At 46.0% G+C, this 22,156-nt stretch overlaps 1 protein-coding gene across 4 annotated transcripts in view; it reads left to right on the top strand.

Moving 5' to 3' along the window:
- Nucleotides 1–16,932, top strand: part of KATNB1 (katanin regulatory subunit B1) — a 30,371-nt gene extending 13,439 nt beyond the window's left edge. For 3 of the 4 annotated variants that reach the window (XM_014597072.3, XM_006271690.4, XM_006271691.4), the window contains exons 5-20: nt 18–118; nt 732–773; nt 2,499–2,582; nt 3,574–3,689; nt 4,192–4,263; nt 4,499–4,649; nt 5,761–5,948; nt 6,294–6,424; nt 7,179–7,229; nt 7,423–7,499; nt 8,115–8,234; nt 10,171–10,320; nt 10,884–10,960; nt 11,517–11,591; nt 14,861–14,977; nt 15,670–16,932. In XM_014597072.3, the coding sequence (XP_014452558.1) occupies nt 18–118; nt 732–773; nt 2,499–2,582; nt 3,574–3,689; nt 4,192–4,263; nt 4,499–4,649; nt 5,761–5,948; nt 6,294–6,424; nt 7,179–7,229; nt 7,423–7,499; nt 8,115–8,234; nt 10,171–10,320; nt 10,884–10,960; nt 11,517–11,591; nt 14,861–14,977; nt 15,670–15,802 (1,685 nt within the window). In that variant the 3' untranslated portion in view covers nt 15,803–16,932. Of the gene's footprint in view, nt 1–17; nt 119–731; nt 774–2,498; nt 2,583–3,573; nt 3,690–4,191; nt 4,264–4,498; nt 4,650–5,760; nt 5,949–6,293; nt 6,425–7,178; nt 7,230–7,422; nt 7,500–8,114; nt 8,235–10,170; nt 10,321–10,883; nt 10,961–11,516; nt 11,592–14,860; nt 14,978–15,605 lie in introns of all 4 variants that reach the window. The other variant, XM_059713688.1, reaches the window with a different exon arrangement.
- The last annotated feature ends 5,224 nt before the right edge of the window (nt 16,933–22,156 follow it).

Below are 22,156 nucleotides of genomic sequence, written 5' to 3' on the forward strand. Positions count from 1 at the left end.
CACTTACCTCTTTGCAGTTCTTCGTACACTAGTGGGGCACAAAGCAAATATCTGTAGCCTTGATTTCCATCCATTTGGAAAGTTCGTAGCTTCAGGGTCTCTGGACACTAACATTAAGGTAAAGCTGATTTTCTCTGGAAATTCTCTTCTTCTCTGTACCTTTATGTTGGGTGGGTGTAGACGGTTTTGTTTTGTTTTTGTCATTAGCGGAGGCTCATAAGTCATCCTTTGCAGCTGTATGGACTTGTGCTTTTAGAAATTCCTGCTTGTATTTTTATAATTGCAATGTATCCTAATGAGGGTCTGATTAATCTCGTATGGAATGTGGCTAACTTTTCAAGTCCCAGTATTGGAGGCCAAACCACACCTGATATGAGTAGGTGCAATTGCATTAAAATAAATGGAGCAACGACAACTTGGCTAAGTCTGCATGCGTCACCAGGAATTTAATTTTCATAACATGATATGTTTTGTCAATGTTTGCTTTCCCTTGGACAGCTAAAGGCTACAGAAGGATTCAGTGCTACTTCCACTTGTGTGGATGCCAGGAAGTATCTTGCATGGACTTTGTAATAGCTCATTCATCTGCTGTGTGCCTCTCCTGTAGCCATTCTACAATGTTTATAGATGCTGTAATATGGAGAGTTGTAGCTCTGCTATGATGTTTCAGAGTCTTTCACAGCTCTAGTCCTAAGGCTATATTTTGTTTGCTTCTCTTCTCTTCCTTCCAGCTCTGGGATATTAGAAGGAAAGGCTGTGTCTTCAGGTACAAGGTAGGGTGCTTCACTGTTCTTTGAAGAAGAGGGAAAGGATCATCTCCAATTAACTTGTAGGAAATTCCATGACTTGTGCACTCCATGTCTTGACCATAAATGGCCTGACCTCCTGTAGAGAGCCTTAGTGAACAGAAAGGCAACGTGAAATATTATCATAGGGATGCATCAAGGGCGGGCAATTATTTTGAGTGGAGAGCCACTTACCCAGTTTTGGCAGGCTGTTGAGGGCCGCATGGGTAGCCCCGCCCCTTGACAGGTGCCCCACCCCCTGGTCACCATCTTGGGACCAACGTCCCAATGTCTTGAGACCAGTGTCCCAGGGCCAGCTCAGGTAGGGCCCAAAGCGGGGCACAGGCTAGCAGGGATCTTTGGAGCCGGCCTGGGCTGCACCAGCGGGTAGAGGGAGGAGCTGGCCCGGCTCCATAGAGCCCCTGCCAGCTGGGACCCCGCACTCCTGCCACCCTGCTCTGGGCCGCACCGGCACTGGCCCCAAGACACTGGTGCAGGCCCCGTGCTCCCACTGGTTCCCCATCTGCTCACACCCAGTGCCCTCCAGCCCCGCGGTACAGGTGGGAGGCAGCACACAGCCCCGACCCCCTGCTCGCCATCAGGTAAGAAGCTGGTGCTGAACGTGGGGAAAAGTGGCCCCTCACCTGCCCTATTGCTGGCACCCCGCGTTGCAGGTGCTCGCAGCCTGCGCGGGGCTGTCTGGTGCAGGCACAGCAGCCCCAGGTGCTGATCATGGGGCAGATGAGGGGCCACTTTTCCGCATGCTCAGCACCAGCTTGTAACCCAGCCCCACTGCCAGCTTGTCAGTGGGGCCAGGTTACAAGCTGGTGCTGAGCGTGGGGGAGCAGAAGAAAGCAGCCTCTTCCAGCCCCATGCCCAGCACCCCACAGCCTGTGTCCCATGCTGCAGGTGCTTGCAGCCTGCATGGGGCTGTTCGGAGTGGGCACAGGCAGCCCCATGCGGGCTGCAAGCAGCTGCAGAGCGGGTCACCGGGCGTGGGTGGGGAGGGGCCGCTCCTTCCTTGCCTGGGGTCCCCTCGCACCCACTTACCTGAGCTTCCCACACCGGGGCAGCCACGTGCTCCCAGCCCAGAAACCCAAGCTGGCGCTCCCAGCTGAGGGTGTGGAGCTGGGCGGCCCCGCTGTTGTTGGAGCCTGCTGTGCTTCCCCTGGGTACTGCCCTTCCTTCCTGTCATTTTTGATGGGAACCAAGGGCAGAAAAATATTAATTTTCCAAATTCTTTTAGGGGCCCCACAGGCCAGATAGAATGGCCTCACGAGCTGGATCTGGCCTGCGGGCTGTATTTTGCCCACCCCTGGGATACATGGACTGTAGGCTGGCTGACACATGGCCCCTTTTTTTTCTCTTCATACCAAACTGATAGATTGCCTTTTAAAGTCTCTGAATTCTTAGGCCTTGGGGTCTATTGAAAAATTGCTCCGGTTTAACCACATCAGTGTTAATTGATATCACCTACTTTTAAATCAGTTTGAGTTTTCATCCAAGGGACTGCACCAAATAGTTTTTTTAAATCTCATGCAGACTTGAACGCAGGCAGGGTTTTATTGTTTTGCAGACTGGAGTCCATAGTACTATAATCAGCATTGCTGATTTTAATATATTAGAGAGACAATATAAAATAGAGAGAGGAAAATGGGATTTTCTACCAAGACCCCCAAAAAAGTATATGTTGTATGTGTTTTGTCTTTGTAGGGTCACACACAAGCTGTTAAGTGTCTCCGATTTAGTCCTGATGGCAAGTGGTTAGCATCTGCTGCAGATGATCACACTGTAAAGGTACAGCATTTGGTATCTAAGGCTATGATAACACCTTATGCCCTCTCAAGGTATGCAGAAATTCAGGGGCTTTTTTTTTTTTTTACTGGGCATTGCCAGTCTTCTTCCCCAGTACTCTGTGTTTACTGTGCAATATGAACCCCTTTCCCTCATAGGATTGATATATAAACAGGGGCCTGTGTGATTGTCTGACAGCCAGCCCCAAACATTCCAAAATGAGCTGTGGCTAAGTGAAATGTACTTACTATCTATCTGAGGGACAAGCTGGTGCCCTACACCTGAAGGTTCACGGTATATTGACTGTCAGGAGAGTCAAACCAAACACGAAATTAATATTGGTTTCCTGCCTTGTTTTTCTTTGTAAATATTACTAGTTGAATTGCCCCTGGCCCATGATTTTTGCTTTGATTTTGCACAGGAAAGGAAAGCTTCATGCATTGTGACCTATCTTCTCTTTCCAAAGTGCTGTCAGGGGCATAGCAGCTGAACACAGCCAGAAAAAGAAGTCAGAAAAGAATCGGTTCAGATTTCTTCTGATGTGGTATAGAAGACCCTAGACAAAAGTCTGGTTTTACTTTCCAGCTGTATTCAGATGAACTGGCCAGTTATTGCATGTAGTAATTTAAAATGAATAGGAGATAAAGTGAAAAATAGACCCTTGAGCAGGAGTGTAACATGCAACAATCAGAACATTAAAAAGCACATTTAATCTATTGGAGCACCAACTGATACTATATATTTTCCTGCTGTGCCCTAGATATGAGAGAGAGATTCTTCTTGGACATGTCAACAAATAAAAATGAAATTGGAGAAAAATATTTAATATTATTGAGACTGCTTTACAGCCATGATTGGGGTGTTTTTTTGTTAGAAGTGGGAGGTGGAAATATGTAGGTAGGACTAGCAGATTTCTGTCAGGTGAATCCAGAGTGTACTAGAAGATCCAACTGTGGATTGTTTCTAGAACAGAACTATTCTATTCTTCTTCTAGCTTTGGGATCTAGTGGCTGGGAAGCTGATGTTCGAGTTTACAGGACACACGGGCCCAGTAAATGTTGTTGAATTTCATCCCAATGAATACCTCTTGGCTTCAGGCAGCTCTGACAGGTATGCACAGGGAAACAAAAAGCAAGAAGCTTATATATCAGCTCCCATACCTTGTGTCCATCTTCCTATGAATACTGCTGCATTTGGGTTGTGTGATATACCTGTCATTGAAGAACCTGGTCAGATCACAACTGTAGTGTTCAGCGTATGCAGATTCTACCACATTCATTCAAAATTAGTGTAGCAGAAAGTGCTAACTCAGTATTGGCGAACTAGACTTGAGCTGATTTGTAGATGCAGCCTGTTTTGAATGAAAGGCAGTTTTTCTTTACTTTAAAAGTCATCCATGGCTGTGGGTCATCTCTGGATACCTGGAGAGCCAATAAATATGGCCCAGAGCCACGTCCTTTAGGTTTCAGTATTAGCACACAGCAGTTAGCTTTGTTGTAGTAATTACTATAAGGTTTAATATTAAACATCACACAAGAGTCTGGGCCTGGCTAGAACGCAGTAGGCATTAAATGAATTGTACAATGATTCTTTCATTGCACTCTGTGTACAGAACAGTCCGATTCTGGGACTTGGAGAAGTTTCAAGTGGTGAGCTGCATTGAAGAGGAAGCCACTCCTGTCAGGTATACCACAGCAGATAAGTTAGTGACCTAACATGAGGGTGTGGCCTTGTTAAGTGTTTTTTTTCATTAATGGGATGCCTTGTTGTTCATGTGCTATTGAATATGTAACTTGTCCACAGTGTTCATGTTTATGCTCTGGTCAAAAGATCCAGTGAAGTTGGCTGTTCAGCCCTGGTGTCTGGGAGGGAGGCAGAGAGGGAGTGAAGGCTTAGCTAAATGTTGGTGTCTCTTCCAGGTGCGTTCTTTTCAATCCAGATGGCTGTTGTTTGTACAGTGGCTTCCAGGATTCACTGCGTGTGTATGGCTGGGAGCCTGAGCGCTGCTTTGATGTGCTCTTGGTGAACTGGGGGAAAGTGGCTGATCTGTCTATGTGCAACAACCAGTTGGTGAGTGATCCTGCTTAAGATAGAGATAAGAGTATGTGCAGTAACCAGTTAGTCCCCTGGCTCTGAGTTCTCAACAGTAGCAGCATTCACAGTCCTTGTGGTGTGCAGCTTGGTCACCTTCATGGCCTTAATGCTTGTACAGTGAGTTCAAAGTGACACAAGTGTGAGAGCAGTGATTTCTCCTTGAGTTGCTGCATGTATGGTTTTGTACTTAAACCCCACTTTGGGACTCTGCATTCCTGAGGAAGGAGTGAGTTGTAGTTGGGGTTATAATCACTTCTTTTTTTTTATCTTTGGGCTCAGATATTTTACCTCACGTGCATGAAAGCTCAAGTGCCAAAAGTGTGATTCTACAAAGGGAACACTAAGTTGCCTGGCTATTCCACTGTTATGGATGGAGTAGAAATAAAATGTACCTTACATCACTTAACAAGGCCCTGACAGCTGTGAAGAGAGCCCAGGTTTCCTGATTTCACTCCCATTCATCAGCCCTGCCCATGCTGCTTCGGTTCTTCAGTAGTGTGGCTGTTCACAGTTACATAGTACGCTTCTTGCCTGCACTTAAACAGAACCTTATCTTCTCCTAAATGATGCCCTGTGAGATGGTTTTGATTACTTTCGCAGTAGATTGTTCTTCATTTTGTTGGCACTCCAAAACGTTAAAGTACCTTCCAATAACTTTTAGCTTTACTTGTTTTGAGTAGTTTCTCCATACTATTATGTGATTTCTTTTTTAAACAGAATAAACTCTTGGGACTAGAGCTGAGTGGGAAACTGAGACCTCACACACTTTTTCTTCTAGCTCTTGTTGGGACGAAAGTAGGGAAGGCCACCAGAGTCCTGTGATTGGGACATTCACTTTGCATGTAGGACTTGAACTGTGGTTTCTCATGTCACAAGCAAATGCCCTAACCACTTGGTTACTAGCTCTTTCAGAGTGGAGTGGGGTGGGATGTCTCATTTTCTTTGATTTTGATGAACTGATGTTTTCCAGTGAATAAATAGTTCACTGAAAACTTTCCAATTGGCACTATTTGGAATTAATCCATGATACCTCATTTTAGAGCAACTGTTATGCTGGTCTCTGAAAAAGTTACTGTTTTCTTCACAGATAGGAGTATCCTATGCAGAGTGTACAGTCTCTTCATTTGTTGTGGACCTCAGCAAAGTCAAAAAGTCTGGTTCTGTTCTTCATGGGCTAATTAGGGATGACAAGCCTCTTATTCAGCCCATACCCACAGGGTCCTCCCTTAGACGCATCTATGACAGGCCATCAACTACCTGTAGCAAGCCACAAAGGTAAGGATGAATTTTGTGTGTGCATCTCCTCACAGTCCCAAATTGTAATGCTCAGAGGGCACTTTTTTACACATGCTCCAGGGATGGCGGGGTGGTGATTCACAAGATGCCATAGTGTATCAGCATCCCCATGCTTCAAAATGGCTGGGCGGTGGGGGCACTTAAACTAAAGCACATTCGACCCATGTTCCAGCAGACTCAATTAATCGAGCCTGCTTCAACGCACTGTAATTACACCGCAGCGAAGCAGCCTCCATGCTCGTGTACAGGCACCCAGAGGGATTGGTGCTCTCTCACCAGCATACCCTGCATGACCTCTCATGATTGGATTTCTTATCACCATAGGGTAAAACACAACTCGGAGAGTGAGAGACGCAGTCCGAGCAGTGAAGATGACCGAGATGAAAGAGAATCAACTGCTGAGATCCAGAACCCAGAGGATTATAAAGAAATCTTCCAGCCCAAGAACTCCATCTGTTAGTACCAGACTCTGTCCTGTACCTAAGTTAAAGTTCAGGGGCTTCAGAATAAAACCAACTCTAGGAATGAACTTTGACAGACTGTCCTAGTGACACAGTCTGTACCTGTTGGAATTCAGAAAAACGTTACTTAGAATTTTGTGTTTAATACCAGGGATGCTGACTCAAGGGTGACACAGACAAATTGTTGGAAGTTTGCATCTAATTAGCATACAATGAAGCAGATTTTAGACTGCCTTTTTGTTAAGATCAAGAGAGTCTACTGCTTTATAGGACCTTTATTCAACTAGAATTCTGGCAATAGGCACCATACAGTATATTTCCAATTGCTTCGATTAAAAATGGGAAGGTTATAAATGTTTACTTCAAAACCGACCTACAGCCATTTAGGCCAGTAATAAATTAAAAATAATATTAGCTACTTAATGCATTATTAATATCCCCTACCTCTTCCCTTAACTTCCCTGCCTCTGATGTTGATGTCTTAGATGTTTACACATATTTCAGCTTTAGTAATATAATTGCACTTCCCCCTGACTAATGAAATACATTGATTGGTTTGGCTCCTTGTAGCTGCAGTGGCTACAAACCTTCAGCTAAAACTAAACAATAATAAAGGCAATCTCTGGAGAAGATACAGCAGACTGGGTTATCAGTGGTTGTGCTAAATTGACTTGGTTGTTATGAGTCATACAGATCCAGGACTGACCTAATATATGACCTTACTTCTAACTTTTTATCCTTTTTATAGCTCGAACTCCTCCACACAAGACTGAGCCCTTTCCAGCTCCTCCTGAGGATGGTGAGTTAGGACTATCCATCTGATACCAAGGAAGGATAAGGGGTATGAGGTCCTTCTATAGGAATTTACTTGTCTATTAAGCATCTACAGTTTTCTGCTTTATAGTCAAACAGTCAAATTATGTAGAATCTTTGCTAAAAGGTTGTAAAAGAAATATAGTGTGACTCTTTCTGTTTTTTACCCCTCACCTCAGAACCTCTTACAGTAAAGGAAGCAACAAAGCCCAGCCAAACTGTGGATATTCAGACCCCACTGCCAAAGCAAGAAAATGTACGTATCCTGTGTCCTGTTAATCTTTCAGCACCCTGTCTTCAAAGCAATCTAAGCACTAGTGTTACTGTTACTTTGCTAATCATGCCAGTTTCTCCATGACCCTGTGCAGGGTCAGCTCTTCAGCAGGAGAGATAGGGATGGAGGCCAGGCCTTCAGCTTGGATTCATTCCCCAGCAGGTTTTGACTCTGCCTCTTTCAATTATTTTTCCACATTTATAGCCCTGTTTCTCCTCACCCCTCAAAAGCCAGTGTACCCTGAAGAGAAATAGCTGCCAAATTTAAAGAGTCTAAAATTCTTACTACTTTAGATCTTCTCCATCTACACTGAAGTTTGTGGCCATCCATTGCCTGGTTTTGGATGCTTTTAACAGTGAAACTTAGGACTTTACACTTTCCTTGCTCCTTTCTGTGAGACATCTCCAGGAACTCCACAGGCTTTAATTAATTATTATTATTTTATTAATTATTTCTGGGGAAATACTTGATTTCATTCAGCCATACCAGTAAATTGGAGATGGGCCTTGCTCCAAAAAGGATAGATGGGTTAGGATAGAGGGTGTGAGGTCTTGGGCAGAGTACTGTTGCTGATGCTCTTACTTAATTCTCCTGCAGCCTGACCCAGTTCAGATGCCACCAATTGCCTCCTCAACTCCTGTGTCCAGGGCAGAGCCGTCAGTGATTCCTGCAACCAGGGATCAACCCATTGGGTTGAAGGCCTCTGACTTTCTGCCAGTAAGTAACTACCTTTTTACAAAGGAGGAGTGATAGGTGGTTTGGAGAAAAAAAGGAAGGAGTTGTGCTTGGCCTGTATCTGCTGTGCTCCTTCTGAGTACACGTGCTGCCATTTATGACCCAGTACAAGTATTACTGAAGTGATGTTGGTCTTTGTAGGTTAAACGAAATAGATGGCGCATTATCCTGGCAACAGTTAAACCATTAGGGCGCCCATACACAAGTGCAGAGGCTGGTCCAATGTGCTGGAATTCCAGTACATCAGAGCAGACTTGATTAATCGAGTCTGCTGGAGTGGTAATTCCTGTACTCCAGCAGCCTCCTGTGTTTTGTGTATCAGCATCCCTGCACTTAAAAATGGCCACCACTCTCGGAGCCACTCTAATTAAAGTGCTGCCCCCTCCTATCCCTGGAGTACATGTAAAAGTGCTCTTAGATGCCACACGGATGAGAGAGAGAGAGAAGCAAGAACTAGGCAGAAGCCTGCTCTCTCACTCCTTAGTATTGTCCTTTCCAAAGTATTTGCTCATGTTCAGCTTTGATTCAGAACAAGAAGAGGGAGCAAACCTGTGAGATGAGCATAGGGACACAGTAAGCAACAGGGCTCTTTAAACCATAACCTGTTTGATAAAAATTGCCCCATGTGGTGTTCCTAAAGCTGCATTTCAGGTCGTTGAATGAGACAGCTGAGGGAGAGCAGCAGTCCCATTCTCCCTCAGAATGCCTCTCAGCAGAAAGACTCTCCCCTGCCCCTTATTGCTGTGTTGTGTATTTGTATTGCAGTGGAGCAGAATCCCATTGCTCCAGGTGTTGTACGCGTTGCAAATATGCACTGAAAAATGGTGCCTGCCCCTGAAGAACTTAGAGTCTATTTACAACAGGAAGATGTTGACAGGCAGAGACACAGGGAGAGCACATACTGTTCCATGTAATCAGCACTAGTCCAGTGTACCAGCTGCATAGCCATTCCTCTGTGTTTGTACACATAACTGCCAGGGTCAGTTTTTCTCAAAATTATTTCATTTACATCTTACTGCAGACTTGGAAAAAAAAAGCTTCCAGAATCTCCCCAGGGGGGAAAGTTCTTTTTCCTACCTGCATTTGAACAAGGTGCACTCCTGATCTCAACAATAACTATGACCAGATGAAGAGGTTCAGTCTAGCTTGGACAAATATATGAGTCTCCAACAGTATGAGCTGGGAGATTTAAGCTTTTTCATGAGGAAATATGTGACCAACTCCTATTAAAAATTTCTAATTAGAAAATAGGGTTTGTTTAACAAGATTTTTTGCAATTTTTTATACATCTTAAATTTTTTTACAAATTTGTTGTTTAAAAATATTATGGGATTCCCCTAATTTCTAACACTCATTTTTAACTTTCAGCAGATGGAAAACTGTTGAGAGGAAGGGTAGGATGAGAGGAGCTCCATCTACACCTCAGAATTAAAACAACTTTAAAAAAAAGTTGAGCTATTTGGAGTTGAAACCAAATGGAAATTTCCTTTCCAAATGTCTCAAAATAAAAACTACTCTTCTGGAAACTTACCATGAGAAATCAATACTTTTCAAAATAAATATTTTAATAGGATGTTCTTGGTTGTGTGGAGTTTTTTTGTTCTAAGAAAAAAAACTCCACAGGAAATAATCTATTTTTCTTCTAGCTCTAACTTTTATAAACTGGAATCAGTTTATTCTTAAAGGTCACTTTGAGCAAAAGTTCAGGCTTGCAGAATAATACTTCTTTATCCATTTCCTTACTCTGTCAGAAGAGTCGGACTTTTGTGCATTGATATGAATTCTCACATAGCCCATAGTTCTGCCCTAGGGGAAAGGGATGGCTGTCAAAATAAGCCCCCTTTTAATGTCTTGGTCCAGGGCATCTTGTTCTGCCATGAGTGATCTTTTGGAGATTTTCCTGTCTCTCGCTCTACAGGCTGTGAAGAACCAAAGCCAGAGTGAGATAGTGGATGAAGAGGCCATGTCCCAGATAAGGAAGGGCCACGAGACCATGTGTGTTGTGCTCACAAGCCGCCACAAGAACCTGGATACCGTGCGGGCAGTGTGGAGCACTGGTGACATCAAGGCAAGGAAATGGGGATTATTTAGGGTCAGGGACAAATCAAACTTCTTGGGGTATAAAACTAGGAGGACAGTTTGAGCAGCATTTGCAGCTGGTCTGGAGCTGCCTCTGACCCTCAGACTACTGGAAGATGCAATACTGTAGCGCCCCCATCCCTCTAATGTTAGTCCCTTGCTTGAGCGATCGGTATTTCCCTACCGGCTTTGTCATCTTTTTTAGATTCACAATCCTAAACATCTACTAATAAAAGTCAATCCATTCCTAGCTTTGCACCTCAGATTGATAATGCCTGATTTAAAAAAAAGGGCAGGAAGAAGCATTGCTTGCCTGAGAGCAGAATGGGAGCTTATACAAGGCTTCCTGTGCAGGAAATGGAAATGGAGGAGTGGATGAGTATGTTGCTGAAAATAGTAAGATGGCCGCTGGCAACCATCTACCATATCTGCCTCTCCATGTCCCCATGTCCCTCTCCTTGTTTTTAGAAAGTGGTGCTTAGGATAATCTTGGGGGTCTGTCAATATGAGCCTTGCACTAACTTTTTCCTGCTTCCTCTTTCTTCCTCTCAGACATCTGTGGACTCTGCCGTGGCTATCAATGATCTCTCTGTTGTAGTGGACCTCCTGAACATTGTCAATCAGAAGGCGTAAGTACTGATGGCTGTTACACCTGCGTAAGGATGTCTCTCATGATTGCCTTCTGGGGCTGCCCAATCTGAAATTCGTGAGGTGTGTCTGCCTCACATACAGTGAAGTGTGGAGTTTTTTGGTAGCTGTGTAGCTGGGGGAGGGACATGGGGAGCCGTGTAATCGGGAGAAGTACTAGACAAGCTTTTGGCCATTCCTTACCTTGTCCTGACGCACAGCATGTAGGTACCATACCATAGTGAAATGTTTTTGCCCTTAGTCAAATCTTTGAGTCTGTAGTACTCTAGCACTAGTTGTTGCAGTGCCTTTGTCTTTAGCAGTTAGTATTACTGAAGAAAAACAAGTCTTTTGGAAAAAAAACTTCATGAAATAATTCTCCCGGAATGCAGATTGACAAAAGCTGCTGTTATGCCTCTCTCCATCACAAGGTGGAGAGAGTGAACTCAAGCTGTGAGCTGAATTACCAGGGTATTTGTGCCTGAATGTATTGCATGTGTTAAATCAGCCCCTGAGGCTTAAGTCTCCAGCTCTTAGAGGGGTTTTTTTCTCTTCCAGGTCTCTCTGGAAACTGGATCTGTGTACTATAATCCTGCCTCAGATAGAGAAGCTCCTTCAAAGTAAATATGAAAGGTGAGGTCACCAAGATGTATTTGTTCTGAGTGCAAATGATAAGCTAGGAGCATTTGTAGAATAATTTTACTGAGCAATGCATAGTTGATCAGTAAAGCAAAATCAGGCAGGGGCACAGTATTGCACAGTTACAGCAACTGGAAGAGATGCAGTTGGCAAGGGCTAGAGGGTGAACAGGAGACTTGGGGATGGGGATTGGATCTTTTTTGTACCAGAGCTGAATTTCCCATTAAGAGTGAGATCGTGAGATTAGGAGAATGGTTATGAAGGCTCTGACTTGAAGGTGGGTGTACCAGAATTGGGGGCTGAAGAGGTTGAAGCCTAGTTAGTCTGCCTCAAACAGTTAATGAAATGAACAGACATTTGGCTTCATAGTTTCATAGTTGATAGGGTCAGAAGGGACCTGAGCAGATCATGAAGTCCGACCCCCTGCCATGGGCAGGAAAGAATGCTGGGGTCAAACAACCCCAGCAAGGTGATTAGCTAGCCTCCTTTTGAAGACCCCCAGGGTAGGAATGAGCACCACTTCCCATGGAAGTTGGTTCCAGATCCTAGCCACCCTGACTGTGAAGTAGTACTTCCTGATGTCTAGTCTGAATCTACTCTCAGTCAATTTATGGCCGTTATTCGTTATTACTCCCGGTAGTGCTCAAGGGAACAGGGACTCTCCCATTGTCTGCTGGTCCCACTTGGCCAGTTTATAGACAGCCACCAGATCCCCTCTCAGCCTTCTCTTGTGGAGGCTGAACAGGTTCAGGTCCCTTAGCCTCCACTCATAGGGCCTGCCTTGCTGCCCCCGATCATGCGGGTGGCCCTCCTCTGGACCTTCTCAATGCTATCCACATCCCTCCTGAAATGTGGCACCCAGACCTGGACACAGTACTCCAGCTGAGGCCTGACCAAGGTCGCATAGAGGGGGAGGATCACCTCCTTGGACCTGCTTGTGATGCATCTATGGATGCATCACAAGGTGGGGTTAGCTTTCCTGACCACGTCCTCACGTTGGCAGCCCATGTTCATCTTGGAATCGGTAATGACTCCAAGATCCCTTTCTGCCTCTGTGCTGACAAGAAGGGAGTTCCCCAGCCTGTAGGCATGCTGCTGGTTCTTCCTCCCCAGGTACAACACCTTGCACTTGTCAGTATTGGAACCTATCCTGTTCTCATCCACCCACCCCCTGTCCAGATCTAGTTGTAGCCTGTCCCTCTCCTCTAGCGTGCCTACTTCTCCCCACATCTTAGTGTCATCTGCGAATTTGAACAAGGTACTTTTCACCGCATCATCCAAGTCGCTGATGAACATGTTGAATAGTGCAGGCCCGAGGACTGAGCCTTTGGGGAAACCCCACTGCCTACATCCCTCCAGGTCGAAAATGACCCATCCACCACTGTTCTGTCATTTGAGCATAGAAATCTGTTTTGGTGCTCAGTCTCCATAAAATGTGATGGTGCTCAGAGCTGAAGAGATTCAGCAGGAAGCTGGTCCTTTAGGAAGCTTCTACGTTTCCTCACTGTACGTTGAGGAGCCACAAAGAAATCACCCACATAAACATGAAGCTGCCCCCTGACTTCAATTCCCTGGTCCAGGTCAATGGACTCTTAAGTATCTGGCTTCTGTTCACGCTCCTGTGTATCCGAGTGCTCTTGTTCAGTATCCTTCACATTGAAATTTATAGCTAGGGTTGGCGAAAGAGTTAAGGAAAGGAAAGGGCTGGAACTGAGGAAGTAGGACCCCAGGAGATGCCTGGTTGCAGAGAAAGATTCATGGCCAGGCACTGAACAAGAGCACTTGGATAGGTAGGAGCGTGAACAAAAGCCAGATACTTAAGACTCCATTGACCTGGACCAGGGAATTGAAGTCAGGGGGCAGCTTCATGGTTATTTGGATGTTTTCTTTGTAACGGGGCAGTTTTGAGCTGGGGGCAACAGTAGCAGCACATGGGGCAGCAACACCTGGGCTGGCAGCTGCAGCGGCTGCTGTTTTTGCACACTTGCCCCCCCAGGACTGGTGCCCTGCTTGTGCCCCCCCACCCCTGCTTAGTTATGCTACTATAAATTATCCTGGGAGATGGAGCAGACAAGTGACCAGTTATCTGGGAGTGACTCCTCTGAGTAAGCACCTCACCGCTAGGTGACAGGAGAGCAGGTAATAATAGCCTGTCTGTCTTGAGTAAACAGCTACCTCTGGATTGCTACAGATGCATGATGCTTACAACTTGCACTGGTGTAGCTGAACACCTGATTTTTTTTTCCCTCTGAATACTTCTGTGCTGTATTCAAGTAAGTTGTTTGTGATAGTGGGGAGAAATGGGCACGCTAGAAGGGAGGGACAGGCTGCAATTGGATCTAGACAGGTTACAGGGGTGGGCGGATGAGAATAAAATGGGATTCAATACTGACAAGTGCAGGGTACTGCACCTAGGGAGAAAGAACTAGCAGCATACCTACAGGCTGGGGAACTCCCCTCTCATCAGTGCAGAGGCAGAAAAGGATCTTGGAGTCATTATTGATGCCACAATGAACATGGGCCAACAGTGTGGGGATGCAGTCAGGAAGGCTAACTGTACCTTGTCATGCATCCACAGATGCATCTCAAGCAGGTCCAAGGAGGTGATCCTCCCCCTCTGTGCAACATTGGTCAGGCCGCAGTTGGAGTACTGTGTCCAGTTCTGGGCACCGCACTTCAGGAGGGATGTGGACAGCATCGAGAGGGTCCAGAGGAGGGCCACTGGCATGATCAGGGTGCAGCAGGGCAGGCCCTACGAGGAGAGGCTAAGGGACCTGAACCTGTTCAGCCTCCACAAGAGAAGGCTGAGAGGGGATCTGGTGGCCGTCTATAAACTAGCCAAGGGAGACCAGCAGGCAATGGGAGAGTCCCTGTTCCTGCGAGCACTACTGGGAGTAATAAGGAATAACGGCCATAAATTGACGGAGAGTAGATTTGGGATATCAGGAGGCACTACTTCACTGTCAGGGCAGCTAGGATCTGGAACCAACTTCCAAGGGAAGTGGTGCTCGCTTCTACCGTGGGGGTCTTCAAAAGGAGGCTAGATAGACATTTGACCCCAGCATTCTTTCCTGCCCCTGGCAGGGGGTCGGACTTGATGATCTGCTCAGGTCCCTTCCAACCCTACCAACTATGAAACTATAGAGGCTTATGCCATCTGTCCTCTCCTTGTTTCCACTGGCATAAAGGGAAGTAGACTGGTGTAAGAGTGTTGTATATGAAGTGAAATCCAAGAGATAGCGGATCCTTTGGTTTTATGTCAGTTATGTACAGACTGGCTGCACCTCATTGAAGCTGATTCTCCAGAGGTTCCTGCCACTGATCACAGACATTCTTGCTGCGCCACCTTCTGTTGGAGTGGATATTACAAGAGAGGAGAGGTAAGACATCCTAACCACCTCCATCCCCCACAAGCCCTCTCTTGATGCCATGGCATCAGGCTATTTTTTTTTCCTTTTGAGTTGATGGAGGCTGAATGGGGCTCCTTCTCAGCCTCTAATTCTCGCTTGTTGAAGCTAGAGAAGTTGCTGCAAAGCTGTGCAGTGCATTCCCTCTCTCTTCACTTCTATATTCCTGTGTTTTAGGAGTGAAGGGGCAGGCCAGAGAGGCACATTCAGGCACATGAGCCAGTGTTCTTTCTGCTGCCATGTGGTTCTGTCCCACACTAGGAGTGTTTATAGAATACCAAACAGCCCCGGTACTACAAGGCTGTGTTCCAGTATCTTCAGCAGGGAGTTGCATCTGTAGGATTTCTTCTTTAAATGTGGCTGTACTCTGAAAAGTGGTTCTGCAGAAATGGCATCTCCTTACTCCCCAGATCTGCGTGCTTAAAGGAGAAAAAAAGTAGAGGCAGCATAAATCAGAGGCAGAGAAACTCTTCTTTCTGCCACCATCAGATGTGTTTACTAGTCTCTGAATGGCTACCTCACATACACATTGATATTCCAGTCTGTCCCTTCGCTAACACCTACAGTTCTGAGGGGCACAAATCTTTTTTTTTCGTAACAGATCCGTGTATGTGCACATCTCCCATGGGGTGTTGGACTCATGCCCCATGCATCTTTCTTTGCAGGCTCCATAAATGCAAACTGTGCTACAAACAGCTGAAAAATATCAGCAACATAATCAAGAACAAGTCTGGACTGAGTGGCCGCCATGGCAGTGCCTTCCGTGAGCTGCATCTCCTCATGGCTGTCTTAGAGTAACAGTTGTCTCCTCCTTCTCACATGCAAGCACACAGGTGGCCAAACTTTTCTGCCCCCACTCCAGCCATCTTCCATCAGTCTTGTTCTGTGTCCATCCATGTTCCTTACAATGAAGACCCTGCTGGCTGGCTGGCCACCTGCCCCCACCTCCAGTGCCTTCCAGGCTGGATTGAAAACCTGAGTGGAGATGTCTGTCCTGTGCCCAGGCAGGGCCTAGCTGGACTAGGACACTGCAGAGTTCATATCCTCGTCTAGTTCTTGTGTGAAATTTGCTTTCATCCAACTCTCTGCAGAACTCTTACCTGCTTGGCCTCCTAGTACTGGTCTCTGCCTGATGGAAGGGTCTGAATCTTCTCTTGCTCTGCATTCTCCTATCCTGTGTGCGCTGTTGTTACCTGGCTACTTCGGCCATGTGGAGGCCTTGTGGACCACTTGGAACACTTGAGTCTGGAACTGGAGATCTGTTCCTTCTGGAAGCTGCTGTTTGTGTGGGGGCACTGTAGAAAAGCCTGGCTCTGGACAGAGTGCCTTTTCCCCAGAGCATGGACATGACCCAGGCTTCCCAGTTGGTATTTGGGGCTAGCCCCTTCTGTGAATTAATTCAGAGCATTTGAGCCCGGATGCCTCTCAGGACCAGCCCTGCTGCTGTTGCACCTGAAGTCCTCAAGCTTTTTTTTTCTAATGGAAGGTGTTTTACAGCTTGCCGTATAAGTGGGGTTTCAAAACCCCCCCTTGGTGGCTTTGAGCCACATAGCTGTACTAAGGTTAAAATCTAGTCAGGAGTAGGAGGGAGATGGGTCTGCCTGATCTGTTTGTATACATGGGTGAGACAGGATTTGCCATGTGTGTATTGCTTGGGGGGGAAGGGGAGTGTTAAGCCAGGAGTGGGGGAGGGGCAAATGGACATGGATTAACCTCTTGCTATACCCATTGGACTCTTGGATTTTTTTCCCCAATAAATGGCTGTCAGAACTTTTCTGTCCCTTCTAGCTTCTTTCCATTGGGGAGAAAGGCTCCTGTGCTGGGAGTTCCCTCTTCGTCTTTGTCCCGTTCATACACTGGAGCCTGCTGTTTGGGAAACTGTAATTTATAATGATTTTATTAAAGATTTGTAACTTTTTTTTTGGACACTTATGTTTAAATGTCTGAGTTTCTTTCATACCCACAGTCCCACCTTGTGGCCCTGTTGAAAACATGGAGGCGATAGGAGGACTCTGCTTTCTAGACATGTAAAATAGAAGCCAGCCTGTGACCATGTCTTCATCCAGTGTGTGGGTGGCACTAAATGAGGCTGATTCTAAACGTAGGACCAACTTAAAAGGCAGTGCAGAACGAGCCATGAAGAGGACTGAGGCAATGGTCCAGAGTAAAGCTGTCAAGGAACACAAAGAGCAGGGCATGTCTTGAGGGATCAGTGGTTAAATCCTGGATGACCATTGTTAGGGAGCAGCAGGGGTCTGCAGTTCAGAGTAGTAAAGCTCTACATGGGAACCTTGCAGTTTCCCTAAACATGGATTCCAATGGTAAAAAGTTATGTACCACTCCATTGGGTTTACACCATAACCATGGCTTTGGTCCCAACTTGTCAACAGTTTATTTCACCTGCAGGCCTATTAGCCATTGTTGGATGGTTCAGTATGAATAAGAGAAAGGGGACAGGCATGATGGTTTGTCATCTGGAGCCATAAAGCCCAAGTGTCTTTGCTCCTATGTAAATTAGCAAGGACTCTCTCAGGAAAGGTAGAGCAGGGCTTGGGGTAAAATATGTTATAAGCTGTTTGAGGCTGCTCCAAAGAGAGAAAGAGACCAAGGACCTGTAGGGGAACTTGTAAAACACCCACTGTCTCGCTCACTTTGGGGTCTCTGGCTGGTGACATGCTTACTGCTTAATCCAGGCTGTCTTATAGAGCTACATTCATGTCTGTTTTTTTGTCAGAGTGAAGAGTCTCAGCCACAGTCCTCAAGTTGCTAGTAACAGGGGCAGCCAAGATATAAAAACACAACAGGGAGAGAAACACTATCATGATGTAGGTTTTGATGCATTGTTCCAGAGTGAGCCCAAGGCACACAGGAACAGTTTCTCAATAAACAGTAGTCAGAGCACAATTTGTCATCTGCAAACTAAGCAAGCAATACAACATGTTTGGGTGAGGTTTGCCTTGGGAACCTAGGGAGAAGCAAAGCATGAAGCCAACAGCCATAGCTCGATCTTCAAGATACCCAAGATGTTCTAGCACCCAGTACCATTGCATTCAGGGAGCAATGGAAAAAATGTCACAGAACAGCAACTGAAGAGAAACTTCAGCCTTTTTCAGCATCAGCTGCTGCATCAAAAAGAACTAGGCTGGTTTGTTTTCTACAACTGGTCTTTCATAGACCAGCCAGTAAATATAAGGTCATTGGAAGTGCCTGAATCCCTATGGAGATGCTGAACTGAGATGGAAAAAAACTTGCCTCTTGTGAACATGATAGGAAAACAGCTGAGTTAATATACCTCACTCTTCAGTATATAAAATGTTGGGTCAGAGGGGGTAGGGGTTGGAAACATGCTTGTACTGTATGTTAAACTGCTCTTAACTCCGGCCTCTTCATGTGTGAAGATGAAAACTGCAGATAGATGCCTTGCAGCCAGAGCCTGTTGTTCGTTAGAGACCCAGCTCACCTGGAGAGATCCAGCTTCATCTCTTGGGACACTATCAGAGCAGCATGGAGCAGCCAGCTGCTTGGTTAAGGTTGTAGCCAAGAAGCATTTGATGCAAGGAGCCTAACTCCACTTTTAAGAAATGTGGTTAATGCCTCACACTGTGGCAGTAGACAGCCTTTATTTAAGTCCATACTGGGTTGGTTGGCCCTAGCTATATACTAAGATTGCTAGCAACCTGGAAGGCCTGTTTGGTTTGTATGGCCTGCCTCCTGGCATCTTTTCTTTCTTGCTCCTACATCATCATCGTTCCATAATTCTTAGTATTTTGGGAACTGTGTGATCTTGGGGATTTTTATGCAGATGCTACTGATTGTGTCTTAGAGCTCTAGGTAGGCTGCAAATGCTTCCTTGTAAATGGGTTAAATTAAAAAAAAAAATCAAACCTAAGGTTTCAGCTAAACAAAATCCATTACAGGTGAAATCAGTCTGCAGCTGGCTTCAGCACATCTCTAGTTTACAGCCCTGTGGTTATTTGCATTTCAGAGGTGGTGGGCAGCAAAGAATAAGCTTGGCCTTTTCCTTGTCCCTCATCCTGTCCACCCAGTGCTGTCCACCCATTGTGTAGCCTGTAGGAAGTCTGTGTTAGGACATGTAGGTATTGCAAGGTCCTACTGGCCCATAACGGCTTTGTGATCAACATGATTAATTCCACACCCAACTAGACCAAGCAGCTCCCCAGCAGGACAAGAGCCCAAAACAGCATGTGATTTATAAATAAAGTTACAGGTGTGAATCAGACTACAGTGAAGGGGAACCTCCTCTCCTGAATGTCGTTTGACTAAACTGTCCATAGGAATTTTGCTCTAAATGTAAAAGTCTGACATGAAACCAGGAGCATGGCCTTGAGACTGTTCTCAGTAGTGGCAGATGCCAGAACAAGGAGCAACGGTCTCAAATTGCATCAAGGGAAGTTGAGATTAGATATTAGAAAAATCTCTCTCACTAGGAGGGTAGTAAAGTAGTCAAACAGGTTCCCTAGAGAGGTTATGGAATCTCTATCCTTGGATGTTTTTAAGACTCAGGTAGACAAAGCCTTGACTGGGATGATCTATTTGGTGATGGTTCTGCTTTCAACAGGTGGGAGTTGGACTAGATGACTGTCTTAGGTCCCTTCCAGCCCTAATTTTCTAGGATTCTGATAAAGGTGCAGGGTGTACCCAAATCAAATCAGGTGTACAATAGGGTAGTGACCTTCAGCCTGTGGCAGGCCAGTAGGGGGAGCTCCTGCATTGAGCCTCTCACCTCACCACACCCATCCACCTTCCGGACTCCACACGTCTCTCCAGGGGCACCTAAGCCCTGGCAGACCCCCTTTCGAGCCCCACCGCAGAGTCCGGGGGTAATGCATGCTGCTACCCCCCCCCCCCAAGAGGGGACCTTCTAGGTTCTGTGTCCTTGGGGAAACACAGACCTAATAGTCCTACGGGTACTCAACCCAATACAAGTGCTTGGGGCACCTCCCCAAGTCAGGGGCCAAAAAGGATAGTCTCCCTTAGTCTGCAGACCTAAGGGGCCTCCTAGGCATAATTAAACCCACCCCTCACTAAGTCTCCTACACCAGTCACAAAGGAGAACTTTATTGGTTACAGAGGGGAGGGTTAGAATAGGGTGCAGGGTAGAGCAATATCAGAGAAATCCCATAGAGCAAACTCCTGTGGCTGGGGTAGCCTTTGATCTCACATCTGAGTTACTGCAAGTTATATATCTAGTTAGATCTCAGGTAGCTTACTCACAAGTATCATCCAGAGGCAGGTGGAGATTCCCTCTGGAGGCAGGCAGTTTTTTGATCATGAGTTTTAAGAGAGTAAGTCTCTTCTTTGGTCATGGCTGTTGCCCCCTCCTCCTGGGCAGTCCTTAACTTATATAGCCCTTGTGACCTCATTTACCTGGTCCAATGGAGGCCAGCACCTGTTGGCTGTCAGCCAACCAATTTGAAATACATCACTAGCTGCCTGGCAGACTCTAGCCCACCAGGAAGGAAACCCCTCACCCAGGTATGTGATGCCAGTCACGTAGGCAGAGGGAGCAGGTTTCCCCCTTCCCTCAGGAATGTATCCAGCTCAGGTTACCTAAAGAGATAGGGTAAAGGTGTGTCTCCTCTGCTGGGCCCATCCTAATCACAATTGTCACATAGCAGAGGTTTTGGGGGAGAAACAAAGGTGGCTTTCTGCCACACAGCGCAATTATAAAACTTTTCATTAGATCACTGCAAACATCACGCTGTAATATACCTACCTATGACAAGTGCCATTAGGAGCTGATCACTCCTTGATGATGTGATCAGACAGCATTTTTCAACCTGTGGGTTGCAACCCAAAAGTGGGTTGCAAGAATATATGAAAGGTCATGAACAAATTTAAAAAATGGATCAAAAACCTTTAAAAATGGATTCACCTTTAAAGGAGAAAAATGTGGGAAATGGTAATTTCCCTTACAGGCTATCAGACTCCCAGCCTGCAAGGGGCTGCTTGGGGACACCTCTGTCACATGCACACCTCCCCCTGCCCCACAGACTGGGGCACTGGGGGTGGGGGGCAGTGGGTTGGGAGTGAGGGGCACCCACAGGGCCTGTTTTCTACTTAAACTATTGATGGCCAGTCCCAACCCAGTAAATGTTTACAAATGGGCCCTGATACCAAAAGGTTAGCAACCACTGGATCAGAACACTGCTGGTTTGTTGCAAGAGGATCCAAGAGGAAAATTGGCTGCTGTGATAGGAATCCTCCAGCAAGTACTCTACACATCTGAACACTGCTCTCTTCAGCTACCTGACCTCACAACTCCAGGGCCCCTTTCCTGCAAAGTTGCCAGTGATTGCTTAGTGGGTTTGCACTTTTGATTTCACTCATGATTGGTAAAGGCTCTTATTCTGTCAAGACACAGGTTCCTTGGCTGAGTAGGTTGGGGTTACTTCATTAGAGTTTGCAAAGTCTGGATCACACAGCAGAAAAGGTGAACCTTTAGTCCAATGGGATTAGCACCAGTGCAAAAAGTAGGATGCGTATCTAGTTACCTCGGCTGAAACAGTCACCTGTATGGGAAGGGCAGTGTCCTTTCATACTTCTGTTCCACATTTGAGTAGGGGAAACGGTGATTACTGAGCTATGGGCCCATTATTTTCCTAACACTGAACTCACAACTACCTTATTAGCCAAGGAGCTGGACAGAAAGATGTTCTCTTTTCCTATCTACTTGCAGCTGGAATGCAGTCCAGCCCTTCAGTGTTCTTCCCATTTACAACAGCAATACTGAATCAGAAACCTCCAACTTACCCTATCATATGGGACGCTGGCACTTTTAAGGTAGTGCTCTAACTGGTATAGCAAGGCCCTTAACACCAGCAACATGAAAGCTACAACATACAATGGATTCCCTTCCCAAGACTGTTCCTAAAGCACACTACCCTTTTGTCCATTCCCCTAACTCCTAAACAGAAACCAAAACAGAGCTTCACCTCTCATCTCCCAACAACAAACAAGAGCCAAGATTGAGTCTGGGGATTATGCTAAAAGCTTTCACAAACTTCTCAAGTAGCACCTTGCAAAAAACCCAACAGATGCCTTAGAACCTGGTAAACAGCAGCCAGAGAAGAGATTTAATAGATACTCTGCAGTAAAGTATAGCAGGGTTGATCAAAGGGCCATTTTGCA

This window comes from Alligator mississippiensis, chromosome 10 (genome assembly GCF_030867095.1).
Source record: "Alligator mississippiensis isolate rAllMis1 chromosome 10, rAllMis1, whole genome shotgun sequence".
Lineage (NCBI taxonomy): Eukaryota > Metazoa > Chordata > Crocodylia > Alligatoridae > Alligator > Alligator mississippiensis.